Here is a 20,772-nt window from a genome sequence, read left to right on the forward strand (position 1 = left end):
TACAGAACATTTCCGTATAGATTAGTAATTTTCAACTTATTTCATATAACGACCCCTTTTATTACACCCTCTTGCCAGTGACTCTCATACAGTAAGTATTTTCTTGGATATAGTAAGCTTTTAAGGTAGATTTTAAAATTTACCAACTATAGAGGTTTTACACAATCTATCAATATACATGGCGAAACAAAAGTCCTCACCATCCTTGTGCGTTGACAACGGGTTGAGGGAGAATGATGAATCTTGGAAGTGGTCTGACACATCAGATGGTGCTATCAAGCATCATGGCGAACATCTGTGCTTAGTATTCGAAATTTCAAATGCAAATGGTGTCATGTTACATGAGGGCTAGAATTTTACCAGAAATGCTGTTGTGCGGTTATTTTAACCATAAAGAAAATCATTTCGAGTTACCGCTTCTAAAAGTTTTGTAGTTATGCCTTTAGGGGCTAAGCTAGCGTTTCGTGGAGGCGGGTGAGATTTTTGTTGCAAAATTTGATTACTACTTCATAACACTGGTGCTAATAAAATTATTTTATAATAATAGGGCTACGTTTTCGAAAAGTAATGTTTGAAGCACACTTCATATTGTGTTAACTTTATATTTTCTGCAAGTCTATGTAATTGGTTGTTTTTTGAGTCAAAAATTTATTGACGAAAGGTAATATTTGGGGCGTTCAGAGTACAATAGATCCAAATCCATTTTCAATAAACTTCAGTTTTCCTCAGCAAATGAATTCTATTTCAAAAAATAATACTTCGCAGTCAAGAATCCAAAACAAATGTAACTAAAACCATGCGAAAAGGCGTGGGATAGTTTCATATGACAGCCGCTAGTAAGGGCGTCAGTGGAACAGGAGGGCAACCACCCTCATCCGCACCCTGCATTTCAGATTTTGGGGACGGTAAGACAGTTTTAGAAATCTTTTGATAAGCAAAGTCCAACAGAATAAGCCTGAGGCAATTACACCGAATAAATACGAAGAACATACAGATGATTAAAACTGGGAAGTTGTTTAGGTCCAATTTCCTGAATTTTAAGCAGGCCCGAAACTCGAAAGTAGAGCCACCTTTGAAATCCTTGGGTAAAAAAATTATACAAGAAAGCAATATAGGCCTATAGCTCCTTACGGCCAATGATCAAAATCCGTATTTATTCGGTGCAAGGACTTCAATTTTTAAATGTTGGACTTTGCTAAGCAAAATGTTTCTAAATCTGCATTACTGCCCCAAAAATCTGAAATTCAGGGTAGAAGGCGGATGATTTCTAAACGAACGCCCCTATCTAGCGGCAATCATACAAAATTCTAGATTCCTTTTTTCAGGTAGTTTTTCTTTCTTTCATCTCGGATTCGTGATTGTGAAAATATGACATTTTACGTCGATGTATTCTTTTGGACACATTCTGCATTTATGTAACGTAATTATGCATCATTGACTATGACATTCGGAGCTTGACTTGTTAATCATTCCAACGCTGCAACATACACAATACAAGTATAATGTTAATATCTTAAATGTATGAGCAAGGAGGGGGAAGGGAAAATTAGCTCTCCTCCCCATTCCGTCAACGCCCTTGTCTAGCGGTTGTCCTATGAAACTCTAGTCCACACGCTTTCCCGTGGTTTTTGTTTCATTTATTTCATACCCTATGCTACGAAGATATTACGTTTTCTGAGCAAAAGTGAACCTTTCTGAAAATGAACTTGGGTCCCTTGTGCTCTAAATGTTGAGTTGAAGCCAAATTTATCCTGCAACCCAAGTTTGTTCGAAACATATAAAATTAGTTTGTTTAGTTTGATTGATTACATCTTGCATCAGTAGCAAGGCTATATTAGACAGGGCTTTTTGTTTAAAGTGGGATCTGACCCACTAATTTTGAAATTTTACGTGGGATCGCAGTCAAAATCTATACAGCAAATTCCGACGCCTCGTGTCTCTATCCTCAAAAATTAATGTTAAAAGACTGAATATTGCACCCTGTAGCGTGGTACATACATACAAACAAACAAATTGAGATCAAATTGTCCCAGACCTTGACGTTCAGCACTAACGTTATAATAAGTGTCACACTTGGTTAGTTACGTGATCGACTGCCATACCTTGCGTTTCTCACCTGGTCTCTTCATACAAGCTATGCCAAGTTGTAAAGTTTCAAAGAAAATTTAGAACTGTGGTGGGGAAGAGGTACGAAATAAAATTTTCATAATATAATGAAAAAGATATTGTTGATACAAAATTAGTTGTTACCTGAAGTTTCCAGTTGCATCTCAGCCACACCACTGACGTTAGATTCATCAGAAGCAATTTTCGGATCAACATTTTTACCATTTGTTTGGGTTTCCATTTTTACCAAGCATTGCATTTTTTATAATGATTTTCGTTCTTGGAACTAAACCACCCATTTCTTTCTTACACGTTTTGTGACAAACTCGTTTGATCGTTTACTTACCTGATTGAGTTTGAGTTACTCTAATAAATTTGTATCAAATCATGTCCTTCTTTTCTTCACGCATAATCCATGTTAAACGATTCCATGTTGTACGGAGACAGAACTAACATGTACTGTACAAACGAATGCTTGCGATATTTTAATTTCAGAACCTCAACGTCGCAATGAATACAACACAACAGTTTGTTTCCGTGATAATTATTTTATTTATTTTTTAATATCAGTTCTATAAGTAGTCCAACCTTCGACTACGACACTTTCTCACAAGTTAACTGAGAAGCATTTAAACAATACAATATACGTTAAAAATAAGGGGGAAAAGAGACAAAATAAATTGTAGATCACCACATTGACCTGCTGTAGCCACGAGAAATCAAACCATTCACATGGGAAGAAAATAGTCTTCTGATTGGGGAGCACTTTTGGACAGTTCTCTTGCTCTGGAAGATTTCTATTTTTTACGAACATAAAATAAAATGCAAATAAACATATGTTTAAGACAAGTCTTCAAAATAAACGTGTTTAAAACAAAATGTTTAAAACATAAACAAAATTTGTTTTAAACAAAATCAATTGTTAAAAAAAAGTTTTAATCATTTGTTTTAAATATTTTGTTTTAAACAAAACAACCCTGGAAGTTAGTAAATTTGGGACGAAGCCCAAACTAGCAAAAACTTGAACTAATTACATGAACCTTCGATTGTGCCACCTGCAAAGTCTATAAAAGAAGTGACAATTCACAGCAACTAGGTAACTAAGAAAATGTTAAGCTAAGTCAATTGAACTTAACGGCAATCTTCTGAACAAGGAATTTGCCAACTTGATCAGAAGTAGTGGCTTTTGGGGGGAGGATTCTCCTTTCTCCCTGCTGAGACAAGACTTAGCTTTTTTGGTCCTCCTGAATAAGTCATAGTCCCCCAAGAAAAACTTCCTGGGTACACCCCTGTATGATTATTTAATTATATTTGTCACTATTTTATTTCTCAGTTTCGTATCTATGCACTTTCGATCGTACGCAGTTTCGACCGTACGCAGTTTCGACGCTACGCAGTTTCGACCGTACGCAGTTTCGATCCTACGCAGTTTCGACGCTACGCAGTTTCGGTCGTATACAGTTTTGATCCTACTCCGATTTTTCCCTATATAACTTCAAAAAAATACTATTACTTAATATTCTGTGATTATAAAATAATTGTTTTTTTATTGTTCGATCATAAGACCTTATCTGTTTTCGATCCTACGCCGGTTTTAGTTTCGATCGTACGCAGTTTCGATCGTACGCAGTTTCGATCGTACGCAGTTTCGGTCGTACGCAGTTTCGGTCGTACGCAGTTTCGATCGTACGCAGTTTCGATCGTACGCAGTTTCGATGCTACGCAGTTTCGATCCTACGCATGTAACCCTAAAATTTACCACAAATATACATTTCCCGATTATACACATAGCATCAGTATTAAAAAGGTTAGCCTATTTAATATTTATAAAGTATATTTGACTTCCAATCAAAATGATCATCTAAATGAAATAGGTAATCAACACAGTTATCCCCTGGAAAATCATTATCAAGTTATATTCTTACAAGAAGACAGTTATAGATATGCGACAATCATTTTGGACCTGAATGTACATCAATATTGAAACCGGAAGTTATAGTAGATTTCTATCACTTCCGGTTTTAGTAAAGAGTTAAGGATGAGGGTGAAATGTATTCTTGGAACGGTTAATCGATTGCAGAAAACTGCTTCTCACAATCTATTACCGCTTTTACTCTATCACGATCAATATTAAAACCGGAAATACTTGATTTCTTCCATTTCCGGTTTCAATAGCACCTCCGAAAGCGAACTAGATTCTTAACTTTTGATCCTCTATACCCTAAACAATTGATGGTGATGCAACAAGTAGTTTTATAGATATTTTGTCTTCCGATCGAACAGACAAAAGGACAGACAGGATAAATGCATAAACAAGTAGTTGGTAAACCAAATTCCTTAGAAGTAAGTGAATTTAGCCCTCGCTTCAAAAATTGTATAAACGTAGCATCTACAAAAAAATACGTTACAAAGTGGTGAGATGTTTCTTTTAGTTGAAGACGTAGTGCAAGGGGTGATCGGAAAGTAAGGTTACCAAGCCTGCAGTGAAACATATATACATTATTTCCTACCAGTGGCGTAACAAGACGGGGGGGCAAGGGGGCATTGCCCCCACCCAAAGTTCTGGTAGAAGTTATTGGGGGCGCCGAAGGCGCCTAATGATTACTTTGCCTTTTTTTTAAGTCGATTGAAGAATGAAAAGTTTATGTACAAAAGCAGTGTTTTGTATGCACTGCCAAATCGACAAAATATAGAGTGCAGTGCTTTGTATTATTATAACTAATGGACACTTTTTCTGTTCCTTTTGTGTTGATTGTCTAGGGCACCTTTGATACAATAAAATAAAAAATAAAAATTATCAAGCAGCGATATAAACATTTTCTTAATCCTTTCTTGCCCCTCATTATGTACGGGCGACGTAACGCTTCGATAGAATAGAAAAGAAAGTAATGTTACAATGACGGAGCATTGTAAATATATTAATTATTAATTTCGTCGCCCCTGATTGTATAGGGGCGCCTTCGACAGAATAAAAAAGAAATAATATTGCACCAAGGGGCGCTGTAGATGTATTATTTATTCCTTTTGTCGTCCTTGATTGTATAGGGGCTCCTCCGATAGAATAAACAAGGATGTAATATTGCACTAAGGGGGTTGTAGATGTATTAATTATTCCTTTTGTCGGCCCTGATTGTATAGGGGCTCCTCCGATAGAATAAACAAGGATGTAATATTGCACTAAGGGGGTTGTAGATGTATTAATTATTTTTTTTGTCGCCCCTAATTGTATACGGGCGCCTTCGATAGTACAAAATGGGATATAATATTGCACCAAGGGCGCTGTAGATATATTAATTATTCCTTTTGTCGCCCCTGATTGCATAGGGGCGCCTTCGATAGAACAAACAAGTTTATAATATTGCCCCAAAGGGCGCCGTAGATATATTAATTATTCCTTTTGTCGCCCTTGATTGTATAGGGGCTCCTCCGATAGAATAAACAAGGATGTAATATTGCACTAAGGGGGTTGTAGATGTATTAATTATTCCTTTTGTCGGCCCTGATTGTATAGGGGAGCTTTCGATAGAACAAACAAGGATCTCCTCAGCTACCGCGCAGGAAACAGACCCCAAAAAGACTAGAACACTCGCAGACATCCGCGAAAAATTACCAATTCAACACCGCAGAAGAGAAATTACGCGCAACCTATTATGAATGTTTGGACAATATCATTTGCAAAATGTAGTCGATTCCATCAGCCTGAACTGAAGAAATATCGTGCAATAAAGGATGTAGTTTTGGAAGGTAACTTTTCTCAAGACATTAGTGACATTTTAAAAGAATACCACGTCAATCCGGACCAACTACAACTACAGATGCAACAGTTATTCACCACTATTCCCGCTTCAAAAAATCTGAAATACCTGCTTGACAAATTCAAAAAACTGTAAAGAAACAAGAGAGTTGTTTCCTGAAGTGTTGAGTGTCTTCGTCTCCTGCTTATCATCCCGGCGACATCTGCAACTGTCGAGAGAAGTTTCTCAATGTTGCGGCGTCTCAAAACTTATCTGAGGTCCACATTAACCCAGGCAAGACTGAACCATTTTGCAGTTCTTAATGCATACCCAGACAGGCTTGACTCACTGGACGTGAAGGAACTGTGTAGAGAATTCACAAATAGCTCCTACCATGCAACTGTCTTCGGAAAAGTGTGAATTCTGCTCTTTGAAGTATGCTCTTAAAAACGGCTCTTAAAAAAGTTTATTCCACCGCTTTTATGCCTATCAAATTTTGAACTTTATATATATATATATATATATATATATATATATATATATATATATATATATATATATATATATATATATATATATATATATATATATATATTTCAATTTTAATGAAGAAAGTACTTTCCACGTTTGTTTCCTATTATAAAAAGGAAAAGAGACTTAATTACTGCATTCTGAAGAAAAATAAATATGAGAAGTTCAACAATCAAGAATAATCGATCACTCATAAGAAAAAAAAAAGGGCAAATATATTAACCCTTTGGGGACTTTTGGTGCAGATCTGAACCATGGCGTCGACCTTCGGAATTTGCTTTATAAATCTATAGTAAAGCTTTTCACAGCGTGTTTTTTGCATTCATTCAAGCAGGGAAGCATCAAAGAATGTGTTTCATTGGCATTTTGCAGTCACGCTCGCGATGCCTGGGGGCAGTGACGTCACAAACATGGACGAAGGAAGAAAGAAAAGGATAAATTTTAGAGCTTTTTTTTTAATCCTAAAACATCGCTATTAATCCTAGGATCATGGTCCGTAGCTAGTTGTGTTCATAATAAATAAATGTTTCCAACTGTACCACTCAAATTTCCCTATTATGTACCAGAAGCGGGAATATCCCCAGAAAGTGGAAAACAGGGATTTTTCAGATCTTTTTCCTTTTTCGGGAATTCCTCCTCTCAGGGACATGTGAGTGGTACCGTTTAAAACCTACCACAATTCCAAACAAAACAAGGTACAAACCATGGTCGTAGAGTAAATAGTGATTTAAAAAAAAAAATCTGAAATTTTCCCCTATTACACACTTTTAGTCAACGTGTTTAGTAAAGTAGCTACTCATAATCGCTACTTTACTATTCCCGGTCATCTCTATTTGTTGTAAGATCATGGTTTGTACCTCATTTTGTTCGTAATTATGCAACGTTTCCAACGGTACCACCCATTGCGCTGCCATATACCTGAGGAGATAAATTTCCGAGAAAGTTAATTTATGAAAATTTGAATTTCCCGCTTTTCTTTATACATTTTGGGCGGGATTTTCTCCCCTCAGGTATATGATATGGACGTGCAAGTGATACGATTTAAAACGCTGGTATCATACAAAAAGGTACAAACCATAATCCTAGAATAAATAGTCTTGGTGTTAGGGCTGATTTACTAAATTTCTCACCCCATTTTTGGGTAATAGTTCCTAATGTATTGTTATTCAATAAGCTCTAGCGTCAACAGTGTTCATTGTAGGACCATGGTTCGTACCTCATTTTGTTTGTCATGAAGTAACGTTTCGAACTGTACCACTGCCGTGGCGCTAGCATGTATCTGGGGGAAGAAATTCTCAAAAAGATTTTTTCCTGACAAAAATATCTTTCTCCCAATTTGAGCGGGATTTTTTCACTTCTGGTGCATAATGGGGAAATTGAATGGCACAGTTGGAAACATTCCTTCATTCCAAATACAAAGAGTTACGAACCATGATCCTACGATAAAGAATCTTGACACTAGAGCTTGTTGAAGAACAATAGTAGATATTAGGAAAAAATAGTATAAATGAATTTTAGCACCAACACTATTTACCCCAGTATCATGGTTCATACCTCGTTTTGTTTGGAGTGAAGCAAAGTTTTATTTTATTTATTTATTTATTTATTTATTTTGGTAACATTCGCATGTCCATGTTGTGTAACGGAGGGAAGAAATTCGCAGGAAATGGGGATTTAAAAAAAAATCCTTTTTTTTCCAATTTGGACAGGAATTTTATTGCCTTAGGTACATATTAGGGAAATTTACAAATTAGGAAAACACTTTCATTCCGAATAAAACGGGGTATGAACCATGGTTCTATGATAAATAGTCTCGACGTAATAGCTGCTTGACTGAAAGTTTAAAATTCACCTTAAAAAGTGGAAATCTCAAAAGGGTTAATGTATAGGGTTTTCTAGTTCGAACGAATTGTTTGTACAGTTCTTCGAATAATGTTTAACGACAAAAAAGTTTTAGTGAAAAGTTAGTGGTGGGAACAATAACAGTTTTAAATAGTGGTTTAAGGTCTCAAAAAAAACTTTTAAAAAAACGAATATCTTTTCCATGTTTTTTGGCTTGGGATTTTTTCCTTTTAATATTTCATATTTAGTGAAGAAACAACAGTGTGTTCCAGCTTTCTTTTCCCATCATAGTCTAAAATAAATAAATAAATAAATAAATAAATAAAATAAATACTGTATTCTGAAGAAAAATAAAAGGCAAGAGCCACCGCACTAAGCTTTGTTGCTGCAGTTCCTTAAACTAAATCATATTATGCTGCTGCTATTAGTGAAACATTTTCTTCTGAAATATGAACAAAATTATGAAGCCTTTTTGGCTCTAATATTAGGTATTGAAGAGTATCTTAAACAATAGTGTTTCTGGAACGGCGGTGATACTTTTTTCTTGTCTGCCAGTTTGACTTTGGGCAACCCAAAGAACACATTTCAAGACGTATAAATTTCAAGAACTTGATATCATGGTTAGACAACTAACATGGGACTTATGAGATGCTAATTGTGTCAAAAGAGCGAAAATTTCCGTTTTCTTTCCTAAAGCCTTTTTTTAAATGAAAATAAAGCACGTCTAAAACATCAGGCTATTTTGCATCTCTAGCCCGGTATATCAATACAAAGTGCAGTTCAATTTATGTACTGAAACATTTAAAGATTAATGTGGTGTGAAAGTAAAATAAAAAAATGTGTGCGTGTAGGTGTATTGTGAGAATCTGTTGATCACTTCAGAAAATAAATTTGTGTTTTTGATATGTCTTCAGCCTATGAGTTCTGGAGAGTGAGAATATGGCTTTAGTGCCGAACGTATACGGAACAATCATGTCGTACTAGTGTTTAATTAATAGTAAACTTTACTTCATACGTATCCCGACGCAAATCAAATGAGGTGTACTAGTTTTATTAATGTACGATTCTTGTGTTGAATGAATACATTGGGTGGGTGAAGAAACTGTCTTTACTTCAAGTAAATCTAATATTTTAATTTTTCAAATATATAGCTGTTTTCGTAAATTACAATTATTTTCCCACACACACGAAAAAAATACATAACAGTAATACTGTAAAGATTAGTGGAAATTACACGCTGTGATGGGGGGCGGGGGGCGCTGTTGAGAGAGGGGCGCAACAAAAAGACTTACCCCCTCCTATATTTGAAACGTTGTTACGCGGCTGTTTCCTACAACCAATACAGCCAACAGATAGTACATACTTTAGGTTATTTTTCTACATAGTCGGTATTGGTATCGGTTGAGGCACTTGTTGCATCGTGGGATGAGCTTGAAGATTCCCTCCTGGTAAAAAATCCTGTCATTGCGTGTTCAGTCACGTTGTCACGAAGTGTTTCACCTCCTCGTCTCAAGTGAAGCTACGGCCTCCTAGGTGCTTCCTTCAAGTGCAGGAACAGGTGAAAGTCGCTTGGAGCGAGGTCCGGGCTGTAGGGAAGATGGCAAGTTCCTCTTATGCGAGCTGTGTTCATATCTGCTGATGCCGTGCTCGGCCGGCCATTGCGCTCCTCGTCGGCGATGTTTTCCGTACCATTCTCAAACTTCCGACACCACTCTGTGACATGCTCACAAAACAATTCAGTCTCTCCATAAACCTCTACCAGCTAACGGTGAATTTCAGCCACGGTTACATGTTTCGCCCACAGAAGTCGAATAACTTAGCAGACTTCTTCGCGAGACCAGTTTGCCAAACGAGTCGCCATACATGCAACTAGCGCCGTAGATGGCGAGTGGATGAAACTTTGCATAGTTGCCAACTCCATGTACTACAATTACCGCACACTACCCATTCCTCTATAACAGACGAAACTCCAGAAATATCCGTCTTGTAACATTAGTTTCTGATCCTCCCTCGTAATATTTTCCATTTATCCGAAATAAAGTTGTGTGCTGGTGTTTTAAACAATAAAAGATGATTGGTTGTTTGGAGTTCAGAGTCCCTTTTTTAGCAGCAAGACTATATGAGACGTGGACCTATGGTTTAGGTTTGAATTCGAACCACCGTAATACATTCAAATTTCAAGGCTCTTTGTACCGGGAATCGAACCCAGGACTGTGTCCGTGCAAGGCACACGCACGCTAGCAACTAAATCAATGGAGAGGGTTAAAAAAGATGAAAGTTGTATGTTGTAATTCACTAGGAAATAACTGAAAACACTTTTAAGTGGACATTACTTTCCTATTACAGGTTCTATCTAAAGAGCAAAGAACAATTAAAAAGCAGTCTGTGATGTGTGTGAGAAGATACTTTTTATGTGGTAGATTCTTATGCAGCGAAACGTACATTTTTTTTTCAAAGTATGAGAGTGCTGATGATGTTTATATATTCACTTCTGATATCTAAAAAAAAACAGAAATTTTTATACATAGAATTAGTATCCTCTTGTGCTAAAGATCATGTTATCTCATCGATGATCGAAGTTACCTTTATCCAAATTCAAGACAGGGTCTTCAGTTCCAATGAAGAACATAGGTTGCTGGTTTCTAGCTGCAATTTTATTCAGATTGAAACAGAACTTAATGCAGGCCCTTTCCTCCTTCATGTAATTTCGAAAACTGAAGACACAGCAAAACACTGTTTAACGAAACCAGCAAAAGCTTTCGAACTAGAAACAACGTTATTTGGCAGATTACCAGTTGAATGAAATACCACCAAAAAGACACTGCCGTGTTCGTACTTCTACTTCTTGAAAGAAATATTAAAATCAAGGTAGAGCCCTCCTGCGCATGGGGCTCTTGGTTTGATCCCAGCTTCGCCGAGTAGGCTTTGTGGTGGACAAATATGTTGTGCGTGGGTTTGCTCTGATTTCTCCTATTTCCTCCCACTTTCGTCATTCCAACATTATCATCCATATCATCATCATCATCTCCTTTAGTTTTGGTGCATAATCGTTGGACGTTAAGATCCTGACTTACTAAAAATAACACAAAGTTTACCATTTTTCTTTTGCTTGTTTTTCATAAGTAAAAGTAGATAATGAAATACAACTTACCACAATCATAGATAATGTTATTCTATGAACCTGAATGGCGTGGGAGACCCGGGTTTGATTCCCGGCTGGAGCTCATGTGGTTCGGATTCCATGTTAATCGGTAGGTCCACGTCTTATATAGTCTCGCTGCTGAACGGGCCGTTTAACTCAAACTCAACTCAACTCTATGAACCTGAAGAATTCTCAAGTGTTGCTATCCATAGAAATTACAGTGTTGCCAGACTAACAATTCCTCAAAATGTAAGTTAAGGCAGCGACTAGAGGAACGAACTCAACTGCATTTGATCACGTATCATATTGTTCTGGTATCCCGTGAACTACTTTTTGAATAACATTATTATTTAATTTTAATAACTGTATGTTAAAACTATTTTGTTTATTACAAATTAAATACAACTATTATTTAAAAAGTAGTTCACACGATACCAAGATAACATGATACGTAATCAAATGCAGTTGAGTTCGTTCCTCTAGTCACTGCCTTAACTTAGATTTTGGGAGAAATGTTATTCTGGCAAACACTGTAATTTCTATGGATGGTAACACTGAAAATTCTTCAGGTTCATATTTTCTATTGTAGAATAACATTATCTATGATTGTGGTAAGTTGCATTTCACTATCTCCTTTCACTTATGAAAAACAAGCAAAAGAAAAATTGTAAATTTTGTATTATTTTTAGTAAGTCAGGTTCTTAAACTTCAGAAGAGATAGTGCTCCCACCGCTCTGGCCATTGGTGCGAGCGGTGCCAGTGGGTCACTCAGTAGAAAAAAAGTAAAAAAGCTTTTTTCAAGCCAGCCATTCTGAGTGAGGCTTTCTCCATTTATACCAGACAAATGCGAAGCAGTACCTAACACAATGATCCCAGACTGCTTCTTTCTTTTCCTATTCCTTTCTTCTTTCCCAATTCCGCGGGTAGTGTGATCGTCGAAGGACGTCATCTCTCACACATGAAGTGCTAACATGGTCATTGATGCCGAAAGCCCATAAACCTAGTTTCTAATCCTAATTCAAAATAAAAGGATTTTAAAATTGTCGGAAGTTCTAGGTAACACCTCGTATACAACACAAATACCTATGTCTAATGTTTATATATATATATATATATAAAGACATTAACTTACCGTGAGCATCACGGAACATATAAAGCAGGCTATTTCCTATTAACGGCCATGCTGGTGGACCTGGAAGGTGCTTACCCCTCGTTATAATTCTATGATGTTTTATTCTCCAATAGATTATTAACAAAATGAAAACAATTATCGGAGATAAAAGCAAAGAAAGACAAACCCATGCTATAGAAAACGCCATGTTGTAGATCCACGGCTAGTTCTAATATGCATAACGACTTTTCTAATTCTTTTCATTATCTTTATTATTGTTAATGTATCCGATCTGTTCCAAGGTCACTACAAATGAAGGTTTAAAAAAACACACACAAGACATGCTTAACACATGACTTTTCTTCTTTTAGAGCGATAACCCATAGGTCACTTGAAATCAGGATAATAAAAACTCAATGGCCGTTTCCTACATGTATCACTACAAACCGTGCCAGATTTACGTATAAACTAAACAAGCTACAGCTTAGGGCCCCACTCATTTGGGGCCCAAAAAAAATTAAAGAAAAAAAAACTGATTGTAATGTAATTTTCAAACAACAAGAAAAAGCAAATAAGATAAAACGCACATACAACAATGATGTTTTGTATTGTTAAGCTTTTATGAAGCAAGTAGTAGGGCTCTATTTCTCAGCCCCATTTGTAATGAGGCCCCTGTTATCTAGCCCCGCTTACAATGGAGCCCCCGTTTCCTAACCCTGTTTGTAATGGGCCCTTGTTTCCATTTAGACATCCATTAGGGCCATAAATTAGCATATAACATATTCAAACCTAAAAAACGGCGACATTTTGTTGCTGAAAAAGAAAGCTTGAAGTATAAAAGGCCCCTTTTAATAGCTTAGGGCCCCATCAAACATAAACCCCGCACTGCTACAAACCCATATAAAAAGGATGTTCGGAATTCAATGTCTGGTATATGAAACTAATGTGAGTAGTGAGTGTGGTCTCTTAGTCGCTAAGGTTCTCCCTTTTGGTGCTAGCAGTCCCGGACTCGATTCCCGGTGGGGACAAACGGTCAAAAAGATGTAAAGGTTTTAAAGGGCAGAAATCCTGAGTGAAGTCTTTCCTGAGGTTTTCTCATTCATACGAGGCGAATTCCGGGATGGTATCTAACGTAATGGTCCCAGGCCAGTTCCTTCCTTTACCATTCCGTTCTTTTCCCAGTTCCTCGTGTAGTGAAGGCCGCGGTGGCTCAGTAATAGAACGTTCACCTCTAGTGCATGGGGTCTTTGGTTCGATGCCAGCTCGCGCCACGTAAACTTCGTGGTAGACAAACACCGTGCGCGTTGGTTTTCTCGGGGTTCTCCCGTTTACTGCCACTTTCTTTATTCCACCATTTCATTCATTTATCATCATCGTTTTCTTTGGCCTAGCCGGCATAATCATGGGACGTAAAATTTAAATATTTCATTTCAGTTCTTTCCTCGTGTAGTGTGATCACAGGGGGACGTCATCCCAACTACGTGACGGGCTTAGATAGCCAATAGATGTCAGTAATTTACAGAAATATCATTCATTCCTTACTAATGTGAATCGTGTCTTCGACGTGCTGAAAGGGACGCTAACCTCACTCAATTGACTTGCTCCTGAGCAACTACCAAAAAAATTCTCTACCTCCGACAAGAATTGAAGTGGAACTTTTTAGTTTACGTCCCACAGCTAAGCACTTTAGGCTAAAGAAGATGGGTGATTAACTAAAAATAACGATTGTCAAATTATTTTTTCCGCTCTCCCACTGGGAATCGAATCCTGGACCATGTGTAGCAAAGGCAAATGCGCTTGCCACTGGACCAGTGAAGACTGGCGGGAATCGAGTACGGAAAAAACGTATTTACCAATTCGTTACACGGAAGCATAACGAAACAACCTATAACATAGTAACTGCTGTGGTAATTCGGAAATAGCCAAATGAATACAAACCCTATAGAGGAGCCATCATGAGATGGTCCCTGAAGTTTCTTTCCACGTACGGAGAGAAAATACAGTCATTACTTTGGTGCTAGTGTTACGAACCACGGTCACCCTGTTTTACACCATTAAGAAAACTGTCAATATACATACAAGGTACATTCACGAAGTGTCCCCCTCGGGATCCGTGTAAAATTGATTCAAATGCACAGTTCTTCGGGGCCTAATGTGTATTGTATTAATTTTAGCGGCCCATATCGGTAATTTGCATACTTATCGGCCTTCATATATCCGGAATTCAATCATATACTAATACAACGCTTGGACACAAAATTGCTTTTAGTTTCTTTAGATGTAACTGGACATGAACGTGGGCATATGCAAAATAAATTGGACCAAGTACTGCTTCTCTGACACATGTTACCTACCCCGCCCGCCATATTGGACTCAACTTTCGGTTTCTCAAATGGGAATAGGTGCATGTGACACATCAAATTAATGTACAATTCACTCGGAAATTCATTGGTGTAGTGAGTTTTACTGTAGCTTGTACCGTTTGCAAAGTATTGAATGTTAAACGACATGCATTTCACTAATATTGAACTAAATAGAAAGTTGTGCATGGCCCCGTGTATATATGTAATCTTTTACGTGATTTATCATTGTCGAAATTTCTCTGAACGTACATACATACATACACACCGACGTCAATACGGAAATAGTACGTCTTCACCCGAATCTGGTCGTATCTGGATTTACATTAGGCATTTTGAACGTAATACAGTACGTCCTTCTTAATCACTCACAGACATGTAATAAGATTATGACACCAATGTTGTGAAGAGTTTGTTCATACCCACAACATTTTCCCAGTTAGAAATTCTTTTGATTTGTCAACATCAAAAACGTAAGCGTAATTGATATTACTGTATTCGCGAAGTGTTTGGAGGGATTTAACACGCAATACCTTCCAAATGGTACAAGCTAAAGTAAAATTCACTACACCAGTGAATTTCCGAAAAGAAAGAAAAAAAATGTACATGAATTTGATGTGTCACATGCACCTATTCCCACTTGAAAACCGTAAGTTGAATCCAATATGGCGGCCGGGATGGGTAACATGTGTCAGAAAACCAGTACTTGATCCGACTTGTTTTGCATATGCCCACATTAATATCCAGTTACATCTAAAGAAACTAAAAGAAATTTTATATCCGAGCGTTATACTAATGTATGATTGAATTCCGGATATATGAAGGCTCATAAATATGCAAATTACCGATATGGGCTGCTAAAAGTAGTACAATACACATTGGGCCACGGAGAACTTTGCATTTGAATCAATTTAACGCGAAACCCGAGGGGACATTTCGCGAATGTGCCATGATAGATGCACCGAAAAAGCCTTGACATGTGAGTAATGGCAACGCCGCTGCGATCTGTCAGAGACCCTTCTCTTGCTGGCTCCCCTATAACATGTTTGATCAATAAATGAAACGAACGAGTTTTTGGTAGCATACGGACAATTACACACTTTCCATGCATAGTAATACCGTAACAAGTTTGTTTGTGTTACAATATGAGTGGCCTTCGCAAAAGGAGAATTCCAAGTTTAACAACTCCCCTCCCCCTTTTTTTTCAACAAAATATTAAGGATAAATAAACATTTACTTTATAAGGAAATGTACAGTCACGAACATTAATAAATGGAAGTTGGAGCCATAACAAATAATGACTTCAGCATCCATTTATTAATGTTCGTGACTGTACAAGGCACATTCAAGATTGACCAAGATTTTCTTGCGTAAAATACGTATTAATGAATTAATATAGCGTTTCATTACTTCTGCAGGCCAAACCACGATTCCATGCGAGTAACCATGAACCTTTGCGACGCAAAAATGAAATCTTTCAGTTTAACGTCCCACAATTATGCCCTTTACATTAACGGAGACGCACGATTAAGGCAAGTGAATGATAATGGAATAATTTGTGGGAGGAAACGGAAGTACCCCGAGAAAATCAACGGAAACGATGTTACCCATCACACACTCCCTTGTGAAGCGTTTAGAGTATGTGCAGTAGCGTAAACAAAGGTGGCGGTAAGTTGCTATGGAACAGCAATGTTTAATGAAATTTCTTGTGAAGAAAGAAGTGAAAGTTGTTGAAATTTTGCGTAGACTGCAGACACAGTATGGAGAACAAGTATTGTCACGAGCAAGAATATCCGAATGGTATCACAAGTTTAATGAAGAACGGGAGCTGGCAGCAAATGAACCGCACGGATAGGTTCGCCCAAGTGCAGTCACCTCGGTGAATATTGCATGTGTTGAGCAATATCTTTGAAGACCCGAGAGGAACCGTTCGTGACATAGTGCATACAATCAATATCAAATGTTGCCAATGTAGAGACAATCGGCCAATTTGACTCAAACAACTTTGGTCAATATGCACTAGAAGACAACAAGCAGAGTGCTCACAATCAGATCTAGCCCCCAGTAATTTTCACTTATTTGGGGTTCTTAAATAACATTTGGACGCACTTCCAGACAGATAAGGACCTTAAGAACGCTGTCCTGCAGTGATTACATCAACCTACTTCTCTCTACACCAAAGGCATCAGGAAGCTTCCACAACAATGACAACGGTGTCTGGATATTCAACGGGGGTACTTTGAAAAATTGGCAGTTTGGTGCTTCTATATATGTATGTATATACAGTACATATTACTCTTAAGTCAGGGCTTGATTTATGATTCAATTTTAAAAATTGAGCTTATTCCCAATCTACATTTTCTATTATGGTAGAATTGAAATTGTTTTAGGCTCCTAGAAAATAATTCTAGACGAATTAGTTAATACCTCAATAATTATTCATATCCATTATAATCAACCACAGTCGGGATACTATTCGTTTTTTATAGTAATGAACAATTAATATTTAATTATATGAAAAGTTTTACCTTTCTGTTGCGTGGATTGTTTTATTCTCCTAATATTTCGTCCACCTTTTTTGTAGTGGACTTCATCTGCGAAACAATGTAGGTAAGCAACTTAAATGTACTTAGCTGCATATAAGTAATTTGTTTAGGGGATGAAGCTCGTAACAAGAAAGATGGGCGAAATATTAGGAAAGTAAAACAATCCACGCAACATGTGTAAAAATTAAAATTGTGACATTTTAATTCATTCTTAAATTTACAATCTGCGTCAAGTGGACTTTCCAGCAATGGTTGAATAGTAAGACGCACTCAACAATCCAAAAATGATGGTCGCTAGTATTTCTCACATACAAATTGAGACCCCCTCCTCCCGATCTTAGGTTTGACAAAGAAAGAAATTACATCAGGGTATAAAATTTCAAAACCAGGCAATTATATTCAGGATAATTAATTCTGAATTGGACAATTCATATACATGTTAAAAATATCTTACCTTAAGACTTCACGTTTATGTAACACACTCTCTCTCTGCACTGAAGTACAAGGTTCCAGTTGTCAATTTTCGGATCAAATAAATATTTTATGTATTTTCTTATTTGGTTATTTGTTTATTAATCACTGACATCATGACGTGATTGGTTGATCTAATCTAGGCACTGGCTGTCCTCCCAGCTGTTCTAGCTTCAAACAGCAGGTGCATAATCTTGAGTTTAACGTCCCTTTAAGCAGCGAGGCTATATGAGACGGGATCTACTGATTAACGTGGAATCCGAACTACAGGAGCTCCCGCTGGGAATCGAACCCGGGTCTCCCACGCCAAAGGCGCGTACGCTAACCGCTTAGCCACGAAGGAGCTTTCAAACAGCGGCGTAAACGATCTCTCGCGTTGATGCACCAGGAGACAAACCCATTTCGATTCAGGGTAGGAAAGGAGGTGCGAATTACAACGTGTGAAGACTTCACATTCCGTGTTTTCTCACTCTCAGTGACAATTATTTTCGTGCGAAACAAAAACTTCACAGCCCTGTGAGTTTAGGCAGAAACCACTCCTACTGAACACTGGTCGCGAGCTCTAAATTTCTAGTCACCAATGGCGACCTGGCGACCGGAAATCTTGCGCCCTGCTTATAATAAATATTTTAAGAAACAAACAACATTTATGGTCAACTAAAGTACTATTTTATTAACTAAGTTTGTATTTTATACAAAAAGTATCACAATATTTACACTTCGGGGAACAAACTGACTGCTCCTGTTTATTTGCGTTTCTCCCATAAATGCCTATACTGATTCACATCAAAGTCATCATCTATATCGTCTTCTATCTTTACTTTCTTCTTGGGACGTCTTCTAGCGAGTCTCGCCTTCTTTTCTTCCTCTGTTAACGTTGACAAATCAAGTGGCAACTGAAAATTTAAGAAGAAAAAACTCAATAACCGAAAATCAAAACCTTCCATAAATTTCTTTCGTCAATATCTTTGATCTAGTGATTTAAAAAAAAAAAAAAAAAAAAGTTCGGTGTTGTCTTACCTAATGCGCCTTATTGGCTTCACGAAACCTTCGTTCTATGCAAATCCATTTTGTTTGAGGTCTATTTACAATTTAATTTGTAGACCACAAAAATTTAAGATAATGAACTAGTTTAAAACTTACAGAATATATTTACTCATTTAGAAGCCATTTCGTAACATGATCCCTGCTTAGTGTCCACAGTACCCTTAAAGTTTCAGGTGAATTGCAGCAGTATTTTGTTAGTTACAGTAATTCAGGTGGTCTCCGTTTAGTATCGCTGTACTTAATACGAGTTTGGTGTTTAATTTGTTGTCTGGGCAATGTAAAGTTCATTGTTTAGTACAAAATTTCTATTATTGATTGCTTATTTACATTGTGGGCGGAAGTGTTTCACTTACATTAAGGTTAGTGTAAAGGGACAAGTTTTGCCTATAGATGTCACTACAGTCTTCGTATCTTTCCCATGTATTTTTTTACCATTCACGAAGATTTACAATTTCTCTCAGAAAAATTTCTCTTTCAACCTAGAGACTTCATTTTTTTAGAGAAGGAACTTCCTAACCTATTAAAGGAACAATCCGTGTTGAATTTTTATTTAGAATTTTCTTCATTTTTGAAACAGTTCCATTGCTAAAAGTTAGGATATCTTTTTCAAAAATCAAGCCATTTCAACAATGAAGAAAATTCTTTAAAAAAAAAAAAAAAAAAAAAAAAAAAAAAAAAAAAAAAAAAACCGGATTATTGCCTTTGATAGATTATGAAGTTCCTTTTCTAAAAATTTTGAAGTCTGTAGGTTGAAATTTGTAAGAGAAATAGTCAATTTTCCTGAAAGGTAAAAAATACATGGGAGAGATACGAATACTGTAGTGCCATCTATCGGCAAAACTTGTCCCTTTAAACCACCCTTTAAAGCGTTAATAATCTCATAATCCCTTTAAAATTCGAAATATGGTGTGTGTGTGTGTGTGTGACCTGAGCCCCTGTAAACGAGAAAGAACTCTTGACACTGCAAACATGAAATGAAATTAAATCTTTCAGTTTTATGGAACTCCTTTGTGGCTAAGTGATTAGCGTACGCCCTTTTGGTGTTGGAGACCCGGGTTCGATTCCCGGCGCGAGCTCATGTGGTTCGGATTCCACTTTAATCAGTAGATCCATGACTCGTATACCCTAGCTGCTGAAAGGGACGTTAAATTCGAAATCAAATCAACTCAACTTTCAGTTTTATGTTCCACAGTTACGCTCTGCTAAAAGTGATGATGAGAATGAATGAAATGGTCGAATGAAGAAAGTTGCAGGAAACGGGGGAACCCGAGAAAGCACATGCACACGGTGTTTACCCACCACAAAGCCCAAAGTCCACTTGATGCGAGCTTGGGTCGAACCACGGATCCCAGTCACTGCAACTCATTCTGACATTGCGATTACAAATAGAGAAATCGCCTGGAAGAATAATGCGGAAGCGTGAAGTATACAGTGTCTTCTCAACGAAAATGAAAAACAACTACGGGATTGGATCGAGAGATGATTTGTTGGGCTGTGTGTGACACAAGTTTCCAGGGAATTGCAGCGATTGTCTCTTGTAATGCAAATTACAATATAAGCCGGATGCCTGTTGTCAGACGATTGAATGAAGAGGCACTAGAGAAAAAAACTTCAAAGAAAAAAGCCACTTTTGAGTCACAAATACGTAAGGGCCAGAAGAGAGTTTGTGAGTGGGCATTGTTCATGGAGTAATTTTTTCGGCTGAGAAGTTTATAATAATTGAAATGACAGTGGAGTGAAATTATGGATCAAAAAAGGATAAATCCTCGAGCCAGATTGATTTCAGACAAGAAAATTTGCCTAAAAGTGTCACGTTTGAGGATGTTTTATCTCAAAGAGAATGAGATGAATCACGGTTGGCTGTTTAAAGAAAGAAGAAAAA

The 20,772-nt window shown here is 37.2% G+C and overlaps 2 protein-coding genes across 3 annotated transcripts in view; both read right to left on the bottom strand.

The window, feature by feature from the left end:
- Positions 1–12,727, bottom strand: part of LOC145672914 (cytochrome P450 4C1-like) — a 60,099-nt gene extending 47,372 nt beyond the window's left edge. The window contains exon 1 of one of the 2 annotated variants that reach the window (XM_081742117.1): positions 12,488–12,727. In XM_081742117.1, coding sequence (XP_081598243.1) covers positions 12,488–12,674 — 187 coding nt within the window. In that variant the 5' untranslated portion in view covers positions 12,675–12,727. The remainder of the gene's footprint in view (positions 1–12,487) is intronic. The other variant, XM_081742118.1, reaches the window with a different exon arrangement.
- Positions 12,728–18,489: 5,762 nt separating this feature from the next.
- The window catches only part of mRpL55 (mitochondrial ribosomal protein L55), a 29,488-nt gene continuing 27,205 nt past the window's right edge, over positions 18,490–20,772 (bottom strand). Inside the window, exon 3 of the mRNA XM_081742120.1 lies at positions 18,490–18,739. Within this exon, the coding sequence (XP_081598246.1) occupies positions 18,590–18,739 (150 nt within the window). The 3' untranslated portion in view covers positions 18,490–18,589. The remainder of the gene's footprint in view (positions 18,740–20,772) is intronic.

The sequence above is a fragment of the Thermobia domestica genome, chromosome 16, assembly GCF_964235325.1.
Source record: "Thermobia domestica chromosome 16, izTheDome1.hap1.1, whole genome shotgun sequence".
NCBI lineage: Eukaryota > Metazoa > Arthropoda > Insecta > Zygentoma > Lepismatidae > Thermobia > Thermobia domestica.